Source organism: Mus caroli, chromosome 4 (assembly GCF_900094665.2).
Source record: "Mus caroli chromosome 4, CAROLI_EIJ_v1.1, whole genome shotgun sequence".
Classification (NCBI taxonomy): Eukaryota; Metazoa; Chordata; class Mammalia; order Rodentia; family Muridae; genus Mus; species Mus caroli.
Window position 1 is genome coordinate 131,163,698 of NC_034573.1, and position 10,939 is coordinate 131,174,636.

The following is a 10,939-nucleotide window of genomic DNA, read 5'->3' on the forward strand; positions in this document are numbered from 1 at the left end:
AGTAGCTCCTAAGCCAAATGAAGCACTGAGGATTTAAAAGCTGGCTGCCTAATAAGATTCAAGTGTAAAATGCCAGGTATTCATTAAGCCCTGGGCCTGCAACTCACTCTGTAGGCCAGGCTGGCTTCCAAGCTACAGAGATGCTCTGCTTCTGCCTCTGGGGTGCTGGGATTAAAGCGAACAGTAACCTCCTGCCCAGCACTGACACAGCTATACAGAAACCTCAATAATCACAAATAAAGGACAGGCACTTAAAGAGACCCACTGCTACCTACCCTTACCTCACTGTGCTAGACTGTATGTATGTATGCGTTATTACACTGTACACAGTAAAGAGATGTTGTTACAGCAAATCTTTTGAGAAGAGTTTTCCCAATGTTTAATCTCGGGGCTGGAGAGGCGGCTTAGAAGCTAAGAGCACTTTAGTATTCTTGTAAAGGCCCCATGTTAGTTCCCCAAACTACAGGATGTCTCACAAACTACAGGATGTCTCACAACTCCAGTTCCAGGGGACCAGATGCCTCCTTCTGACACTTCCTTGGGCCCCAGAGATACCGGGAGCACAGATACTCACACATAAAATAAAAATAAGGAACTGGAGATGGGGGGATGGGATGGGGGAGATTTTCAGAGGCGAAACCAGGAAGGGGATAACATTTGAAATGTAAATTAAGAAAATATCCAATAAAAAAGAAAAAAAAAATAATAAGGAACTGGCAGGCAGATCTCTGGGTCCACAAAGCAAACCCCAGGCCAGCCAAGGATATATACTGAGATCTTGTCCCAAAAAAAACCAATGTTTGTTGTTTTTGGTGGTGGTTCAGTTTTTTCAAGACATGGTTTCTCTATGTAGCCCTGGCTGTCTTGGAACTCACAGAGACCTGACCGCCTCTGCCTCCCGAGTGATTATGTTAAAACAGTGTTTTCTCTCCCCCAAACCTGTATAATATATGCATGTGGTGGAGGCCTGAGAGTCATCCTGTAAAGCTCTTCTGCCTTATCACTGAGGTAGGCAGCGCCTCTCAGGCAGAGAAGCTAGCTCTGGTGAGCCCTCTGTGCCTCCCGAGACTAGGATTACAGGCAGGGTACCATACCCACCGGCATTTATGTGGGCTCTGGGCATCTGCACTCCAGTCTTCATGCTTGGACTGAACCATCTGCCCTGCCCTGTTAAAACATTTTAGATACACTGAGTTAACTAGCTCCAGGGCTAGAGATGCCTTGGCAGTTAAAAGCATTTGTTCTTGCAGAGGACCTGGGTTCCATGCCTAGCACCCACAGACAGCTCATAACCACTGAGATTCCGACTCCAGGGACCCAGGGCTTTTCTCTGACTTAGGTGGGTACCAGGCATTCACATGATGCACTGTTCACAAAAAAGAATTAAAGACAAAATTACCTTCAACTTTTCTGTTTACTTAAAAAAATTTTTTTTCCTCAAATCACCAGCTAAGAAATTAAGACTGGCTTCGAGCGCTCGGAGACACTCCCTAGAGCCGCTTGCTTGCCCAGTGTACTAAGAACAAGTGTCACTCAGCGACGAGCCCTTGCAACATGACACTGAACATGCTCACACAGGAGGGACCGTGATTCCTTGACAATCATTCCCCGAAACACTTCCTGTGCTGTGTGTCTGATGTGTGTGACGTCTGAGGTCATCTCTGCAGCCTCGGTCCTCCCTTCACCTGGGTTACAGGGATCAAACTCAAGCTCAGGCCCTCATGGCAAGGGTCACATCTGCTGAGCCATCTTACTGAGCATCCCAGAGAATTTTAAGTAAGAAATGTTCCCAATGCCAAACTCCTGAAAGCTAAAACCTAAGGTTTTAAAGCAAAGCAGAGTGGTACACACTGTAACTTCAGGAGGTGGAGGCAGGGAGATCACAAGTTCAAGGTCAGCCTATGCTACATAAGACTATGATGATAATGATACAACTATAAACAAAAGTAAACGTTCGTCCACACTACACAGTTACAGATCAACAGTCCTCTTGTGTGTAGGACAGGCCTGTCATCCTAGCTACTTGGAGGCTGAGGCAGGAGAACCACAGGTTCAACGCCAGCCTAGGCTGCAGAGTAAGCTCAAAGCCAACAAACTCAAAGAGACCTGGAGGTGTCACTGGCAGCCATAAGCTTCAATCCTCAGTACTACCCACACACAATCAATCAATAATCAATATGCTCAGGACTACCCACAACCAATCAATAATAAAGTAATCATGCGCTAGTTAACAAGCCAGTCTTGGTAAGCTATTCTGTCTTGGGTGGGAGGCTCGTTCACTCGAGCAAGTATTATCATTGACTGCACAGACCTGGGCTTCTGACCTCACCCTCTGCAGCTCTTACGGCACTTTGGCTGATTGTAACAAACTAATATTAGTTAGTTAAAACAATGGATCTTTGGCTGGATGTGGCAGTGCACACCTTTGATCCCGGCACTCAGGAGGAAGAGAAAAGCAGGTCCCTGAGACTGAAGTAAGCTTTGTCTACATAGAAACTTTCAGACTAGTAAGGTTTAGTGAGGGTTACAAAGTAAGATACTAAATAAATAAATAAACAAACAAACAGCCCAGCAGTGGTGGAGCAGGCCTTTAATCCCAGTACTCAGGAGGCAGGCGGGTCTCTGTGAGTTTGAGGTCAGCCTGGTCTACAGAGCAAGTTCCAGGACAGGCAGAGCTACACAAAGAAACCATATCTACAACTAGACACACACACACACACACACACACAGAGAGAGAGAGAGAGAGAGAGAGAGAGAGAGAGAGAGAGAGAGAGAGAGAGAGAGAGAGAGATCCTTTGGGAGAGCAGACACAGTGTGTCTATCCTGTCTAATATAAAGACAGTAGAGTGCACCTCCCTACACCCTTGTCTTCCCAGTCCATGCTTTTCACAGCCACACACCCGTGGTGAGGGTGCACGCTGCTCCCTCCCTCTACACCACATGCCCTGCTTTGTGTGTGTGCTCTTAACTCTGTAGCTCACGTGAGTTCTGCACTCGGGATCTTCTAGACTCAACCTCTTCAGTACTAGGACGACCAGTATAAACCTGATAAATCCTAAGTCATGTTTTAAAAACCCAGGATCATGCTGGACAAGATGGCACATGCTTTATGCCTTCAATACCAGCACTTAGGAAGCCAAGGCAGGCAGCTATATATGAGTTCAAGGCCAGCCTGGCCTACATAGTGAGCTCTAGGCCAGTCACGGCTACATGGCAAAACAGGGTCTCAAAAAAACAACCCCCTCAAAACAAACTCCTATCAACAAAAAAAACCCACAGTATGAAGACATTTTAAAAAGCAAACTGGGGCCAGAGTAAAATGTCCATGGTTAGCATAATGAATGCCCTGTATTTGATCCTTGGCCCAACACAGCAGGACAGAAAAGTAAAGCCATACCTAAGCACAGTGGACACCTAACAAACGACAGCCGGGGCTGACTTCTCTGCCTGTGATATCCATGCTCAAGAGCGCACACGCACACGCACATACATACACATATTCCTCAACAACTTATTATGCTGGGTCTATGAATCTCAATCATTTCAGCGGGGAACCAAAGAGAACACTGGAATGCACTGAGCATGGTGGATCCATCCCCTACAGAAAAAAGTTCAAGGCTGTTTGCCTTATCACGGAGTAGAGGGAATTGATTCTACTGAAAAGTGATGCCTTGCACGTCAAACAAGAACTTTCAGCAGCCAGGCAATAGAGAACTGCTCAGGTTACATAGGAAAAGCTATCTGACCATGGAAATTCATCCTGAAGTCACCTGGGACAGTGTAAAACTCAACGCACTGACAGGTGGGAACCATGGGCCGACGCCATCCTGTGAGCTCACTAACAAGTGACCAGACTGAGGGATGCAGGCTATCTATCTCAGCGGTCCTAAATAAACACCTACCTTCTCTCTGTTAGCATTTCATAGAAGTCTCTCATATCCTGACCAGATTTCTCCATGCAGTGATAAAATGCCAGTTGGCTTTCCCGATTTGCAAAGTCCACCTTAAAAAAAAAAAAAAAAAAAGAATGTATAATGTAACCCATTACTATAGGATGAACACATGTAGAACAAACATAAACAATATGTAACAGTATTTGAGAAATTTCAGATTTCAATATTGGAAGTTTTTTCAGACAGGGTTTCTCTATATAGCCCTGGCTACCTGGAACTCATTTTGTAGACCAGGCTGGCTTTGAACTCTGAGTTCCTCTGGCCTCTGCCTCCTAGTGTTGCTATTAAAGGTGTGCACCACAGGGCTAACCACTAACTCGTCTAATTTGAGGCCCATGACTGCCTTGCCTGGATGCAGAGGAAGCTCAAGCAGGATGGCCTAGAGCTAAGGGTGGGACCCCCAGGGCCCTGCCCCCACAGCAATGACTGGATAGCTAATGATTTCCTGCTCTACTCTGGATGCCAAATCCAGCTGTTATCTAAGCCTGTGGCAGCTGACGGGAACAGACGCAGAGCCCCACGGCCCACGGCCCCACGGCTCTGCCAAGTACTCTGAGTGCATACATGTCATGGCCGTGGGCTTGGTGTCTGGGGACGCCTGACAGTGGGAGTGGAAGTGTCTCTGATGGGAGGCTTGTGCCTGGGCTCGGGGTATCCTGTGCCATGCTGTCACTAGGAGGCCGGCTCTTTCTGTGCGGTGACTGGGTTGGGTGGAGGGAGGGGAAGCTATGGGAGGGATGTAAAATGTGTGCTCTTCAATGCCCAGCCAATTTTGAAGTTTAAGAGAAGTATTTTTTTTAAATATAAGACTCTGAAATTTTATACAAATATTGACAGATACATTTTAAGGTCCCAGAGCCCAATCAGGAGTGAGAGGGCTGGACTTGATGCAATCCCCAAACCAAGGAGAGGCTGAGACAGGATGGTAGCAATCACAAGCTTGGGGCCAGCCACACAGTGCGACCCTTCCCTCCCGCATGGCCGAGACACACACTTCCTCCCCCTGCAATGCAAACAACCAAAAAATGAGAGAGAGAGAGAGAGAGAGAGAGAGAGAGAGAGAGAGAGAGAGAGAGAGAGAGAGAGATCTGAGTAGGCAAATGCTTGGGACAATCAGATGGGCAGTCTATCATCAACGGGCAAGCTGCAGTGCAGGTAAATTTGCAGACAGAATAACCATTACAGCAGGACACAGAGGACAACACAGCTCCAGTTACAGGCTGCCAAGCATCACTTTTATGTCCTAGTGCCAAAATATAATTATATTTTAGTCTAATCGTCAGTTCTTAATACATAATTATGCCAAACAACCAGTGAATAGAAAGCTTTTATAACTAAACAATACCACACACATACAAACATACACACACACACACAGCCATAGGTAGCTTCCTTTTGGAAGCTGACTGACTAAATGAGCCACAGGCATACAGACACACAGTGTAACGGGAAGCAGGGGGGTCCTGACCAAGAGTACAGGTAAGAACACCTGTCACTCAGGGAAGGAGAAAGCCTTCGAGAAGGGCTTATATCTTTTCCACAAATAGCCAGCAAGAAAATTCTAATATTTCTCCTAAACTCTGAGGGCAAATAAAAGCATGTTTTATAAAGCACTCCATGCTGGTCACCTACGAAGGTAAATATGGATAGAGATCTGAACAGATTTTGTTTGTTGCTTCTGTTGCATGTCATGCTATGTGGACCTTCACATTAAAGGCATAGGCGCATGCAGCCTCTGGCCTTTGTTAGTCACTGTGCACACCTTAATCTTATTCCCACCAATTTTCCTGCCCTTGGTCTCCTTGACAGCCGCCTGTGCATCCTCGATCTCGCTGTAGAGAACCAGAGCCATGCCTTTTAAGCGGTCAAACACCACCTGGAAAAAACAACACAACAACCAATCAGGAGCTTCATCTGCTGGTCTGTGTGTCAGTCCCAACAAAAGCCTGCGACTAAGAAAAAGTACTGTGTTTAGAGTATTCTAGAAAAATTCGGGCTTTTCCAGAAGAGGCATGTCTTAATAAACACACTAAGCTCAGCGTGAAGAGGCACGGGAATCGTGGTACTGAGGCTCCACGTTTCTCACACCTTTATCTTTCTGTATTTTACTGTTTTCCTACTGTCTTCACTGTAAGGAGACCATTCTTCTAGCTAAGGCTCAAAGTAATGGTAAGACCACAGAATTGGCCTGAGACACTTCCTGCTGTTTACAGATGCTGCCTGGCAAACCCTGGTCAGGTGCTAATTCTGCTCTATGTACTTGAACACAGGTCAAATCTATGGACAAAACACACAGACAGAGAGCTTGCCTAGCCATGCATGACCCAGTGTCCAGTCCCCAGCACCACAACAGCCGGGTGAAGGGAAGCATCTGACTCCATTTTGGTTTGAATGTAAATTCTCGTCCCCTCTAGCTACCCCCCGCCCTGTGCTGTTAATAATTCAGACAGGGTCTTATCTGTAGCACAGGGCAGACTTTTGATTGTGGCAATCCTCCTGCCTAAGCCTACCTAATGTTGAGATTACAGCCATGAGCCACCATGTCTGGCTAGGAGACTGGCCTGTGTGTGTCACAGTCTGTGTGCAGAGGTCAAAGGACAAATGCAGGTGTCAGCCCTTACTTCAAACTTGTTTGTCACGGACTGTAGTCTGTATGTCACCGAGTCCAAACCAGACTCCCTATGAATGTCTCGACCTCTCCTGTTTCCACTGGTCAACAGTACATACAGATATTTGATTTGAAAGCCCACTAGTATAAAGACAAGTAACTATTTTTTTTAAAAAGATTTATTTATTTATTATATGTGAGTACACTGTAGCTGTCTTCAGACACTCTAGAAGAGGGCATCTTCTAGAGATCTCTCATTACGGATGGTTGTGAGCCACCATGTGGTTGCTGGGAATTGAACTCAGGACCTCTGGAAGAGCCATCAGTGCTCTTAACCGCTGAGCCATCTCTCCGGCCCCGACAAGTAATTATTTTTGTATGAGACTTTCATATCTTAAAACTGCGATAAGAGACGTATGTCATGAGTAAGCAAAGTACTTTGTTAAATCCTTTCTTTTTAAATTTATTTTATTTTTATGAGTACACTGTGGCTGTCTTAAGACATAACAGAAGAGGGCATCAGAAACCATTACAAATAATTGTGAGCCACCATGTGGTTCTGGGAACCTCTGGAAGAGCAGTCAGTGCTCTTAACTACTGAGGCATCTCTCCAGTCCCTAAAATCCTATTTTACTTAACTATATATAAAGGAGTCTAACCCTTTCCTAGGATCTTGCCTGTTTGAGAAACAGCTTCACTGTTGATGATTGCAGAGCTAGTAACTAAACCCAGAGCCTGACCCAATGGACCATAAATCTAAATGTATTTTTTAAAAAGGTACGCATGTGTCTCTCTATGTGTGTGCCCGTGTGTGCAGGTGCCTGCAGAACCCAAGACTGTGTTGGATCTCTGGTGCTGGAGTCACAAACAGGGCTGAGTCCCCGGCCTGAGTGCTGGGAACTGAACCTGGGGCCTTTGAAAAGCAGTAAGCATTTGTAAGCACTGGGCATCTCTGCAGACCCACTGAAGAGCATTTTAAGGCACACAGTATTAAAGAAAAGGAAACATCAACAACAGAAAGAGAAACCGAAGGACAGAATATTAAGAAAACAGAGTCAAACGCAAGCACCTACCTTTACCACAGGTCCGTATCGGCAGAAATGCCGAGTTAAATACTGATCGGACACATTTGAAGAAAGCCCATCTAACCACACACAGTTGGTAGGCATGCTCTTCCCAAAACCCAGCTGAAATTAAAAGGGAAAATTCTATCACCACAGATCATAATTACTATCCAATTACAAAGTTTCCAAAAGAGCTAGACTTCTAGAGAAATGCTGAGTCAGCTGTGTGTGGGTACATGCGTGCTGTAACTGGGCTACTGAATCAAGGAGCTCACACGCACTAGCATGTGTCACCTGCCAATGGGCCATGCCCTCAAGTGTTCAAATCAATGTATAAGTGTAACTGTCCTTCTGCAGCCCGAAAATAGTAAGGCCCTGCAGGCCTAAAGCAAATCAAACAGCAACCGCCCCCGACTCACGCAAGCCACTCACCTTGAGGCGGTTGTTTCCAAGGTACTCTCCGTCCATCTTCTTGATGGCCTTACACACACTGGCGATATCACAGTACTGCAGGAACGCGTACTGAGGCACCCCGTTCACCTTCTTAATGTCAATGTCCTGAAAGAGCCATCAGTGGTACCACTCAGCAACATGGCAACAAGAAGCCAAGGAGAACGACTACAAGTCGATTCTCAGTGACTGCTTAGAGGATCATGTACGCACACACACTGTAAACTGCAGGTGCAAAGGCCACATTTAATGCAGGCAAGCCCACGGAAGGCTCCTGGAGAAAAGCAACCGTGTGCAACTCAAAAAAAAAAATAAAAAAATAAAAAAAATTCAAATTTCAAATCCAGGCAAAAAGAAATTCTTAACAAAGAAAAGGTTACCTACTTAGTGAACTACTTAGAGGTAATTCCCTTTGGCATGGTCAAAAAAGCTTTAGTAGAGCCAAACCCTTTAATGCAATACCTGAGCTGGGCATGCGGTACTCACCTTTAATCCCAGCACTCAGGAGGCAGAGGCAGGTAGATCTCTGTGCGTTCGAGGCCAGCCTGGTCTACAGAGTGAGTTCCAGGTTGGCCAGGGCTACACAGAGAAACCCTGCCTCGAAAAATACAAAACAAAACGAAGAACAGAAAGAGAAAGAAAACAGAGTACAGCAGCGCACGCTGTCATTCCCAGAACTCAGGAAGGCAGGGGCTACTGGATGCTCAAGGCCATCTCTGCCATTCAAGGGCTGAGAGGGATACAGGGGACCAATCTCTCACTTTTTCTCAAAGGTTTATTAAGTGTTATTTTATATGTTGTGTTTTGCCTGCATGTGTGTTTGTGCAGCACATGTGTGCAGGGCCTGCAACAGGCCAGAAGAGGGCATTGGCTCCTAGGGGAACTGTAGTAATAGAGGGTTGTGAGCCACCAGGTAGGTACAGAAAATGGAACCTGGGTCGTCTGCAAGCACAGCCAGTGCTCTTAAGCCAGTTCTCCAGCCTCCCTTCTTCAAAAACAAAATCAAACAAAACACCAAATAACAATTTTGAAAAGCCACTTGAAATTATAAAAGTTTTTTTTGGTTTGGTTTGGTTTTGGAAAAGAGTCTATGGCTGGAGAGAGAGCTCAGTCGTTAAGAAAGGAGCAGAGTTCAGCTCCCAGCGCCCACTTCTGGCTGCTCCTGACCACCTTAACTCCAGCTCCAAAGGTCTCTGATACCTCTGGCCTCAGCGGCACATACACACGGACATATAATTACATGTCACAAATACAAAACAAATTAACCTCAAAACCTATAGCCTAGCTAGCCTAGAACTCACTCTGTAGACCAGGCTGGCCTACACAGCAAGACATTTTTTTTTTTTTTTTTTTTTTGGTTTTTGGAGACAGGGTTTCTCTGTATAGCTCTGGCTGTCCTGGAACTCACTTTGTAGACCAGGCTGGCCTCGAACTCAGAAATCCACCTGCCTCTGCCTCCCAAGTACTGGGATTAAAGGCGTGCGCCACCACACCCGGCTTCAATTTTTTTAAAAGGGACTGGAGAGATGGCGTGGTGTTTAGAGCACTGGTTGCTCTAGTAGAGAACCTACTTCAGTTTCTAATTGTACCTGGCAGCTCCAGATCACCCGGGAATCCAGTCCCAGAGTCCGGTGCCCTCTTCTGACCTCTACAGTGCACAGACACATCGTGTACAGACAACTACATATATACAGGCAAAGCACGCATACGTACACTCTCTCTCTCTTTTTTTTTTTTTTTAAATGGGAGGAAAGCAGGTTTCACACCCCGACTCCCAATACTGAAGAGGCTGGGGAAACACTATCAGTTCAAGGTAAGCTTAGAGGGCAAAAGAGCAGAGCACGGGGGAAATCTGAATTTATCCTTAAATACCACATACCCACACCCACTCTGTGCCCTGTGCTTACGTTCCACACAGATCTATGGCATTTTATCATCGCTACAGCAACATACCACAATTTCTCCAAAGCGCTGAAAAATGTTTCGAAGGTCGTGGTAAGTAGTTGTTTTTTCAAGGTTCCCAATAAAAAGAGTTCTCGTCGCTTTGGGGTGGAATTCATCTATCCTCTCGTCCAAGGGCCGAAACTCATTTTCACTCTCTGTTTCTGTGAGTGGATGGGGCAGAGCAGAACAGCATGCTTTAATACACTCTCCAATATACAACTGGCAAACTATGTCATTCTGGGCTTGGTGGACAGGCCTGTACCCTCTGCAGTCAGGAAACAACACTGAAAGGCCTGGAGTGGCTGCACACAGCAGGTACTGTTTCAGAAAACAAGAAACATGTACAAACTGAACATTTCCCTCTCACACACAGAGAAATTTAATAAGAAAGGGCTTTGTTTGTTCAGGTTTGTTTTGAAACAGGCTTCCACCATGTCTCTGGTGGCCTTCAACACACAGATAATTCTGTGAGTTGTATGTAGACCAGACAGGCCTTGAACTCAAAGATCTGGCTGCCTCTGCCTTCTGAGTGCTGGGATTAAAGGTGTGCAACACCATGATCAGGGATACATTTATTATTACAGTGTACGTACATGATGTGAGTGCGGGGACGTGTGAATGGAGGTCAATGGACTATTTTCATCTGTGGGTTCTCTCATTCACCTCTACAAGGGCTCCAGGGGTAGACTCAGGTACTACACACCTGTAATCCTAGCATTTAGAAGGCAGACCCAGGAGAGTTGAGAGTTCGAAGCCAGCCTGTGCTATATAGAGAGTGAGTTCTCGGCAACTGTGGGCTGCACAGGGCAACCCTGAATCAAAACAAACAAAAAACCTACACACACTCTATAATCTATACACACTCTATAATCTACACACACTCTCTAATCTACACACACTCTCTAATCTACACACACTCT

The 10,939-nt window shown here is 45.8% G+C and overlaps 1 protein-coding gene across 4 annotated transcripts in view; it reads right to left on the reverse strand.

The window, feature by feature from the left end:
* The window catches only part of Spen (spen family transcriptional repressor), a 70,448-nt gene that overhangs the window by 11,673 nt on the left and 47,836 nt on the right, over positions 1-10,939 (reverse strand). For 2 of the 4 annotated variants that reach the window (XM_021160274.2, XM_029475804.1), the window contains exons 6-11: positions 10,029-10,180; positions 8,058-8,183; positions 7,635-7,748; positions 5,716-5,829; positions 3,903-4,003; positions 1,099-1,167 (exon numbers count right to left, since the gene is read on the reverse strand). In XM_021160274.2, the coding sequence (XP_021015933.1) occupies positions 1,099-1,167; positions 3,903-4,003; positions 5,716-5,829; positions 7,635-7,748; positions 8,058-8,183; positions 10,029-10,180 (676 nt within the window). The remainder of the gene's footprint in view (positions 1-1,098; positions 1,168-3,902; positions 4,004-5,715; positions 5,830-7,634; positions 7,749-8,057; positions 8,184-10,028; positions 10,181-10,939) is intronic. The other 2 variants (XM_021160275.2, XM_029475803.1) reach the window with 2 other exon arrangements.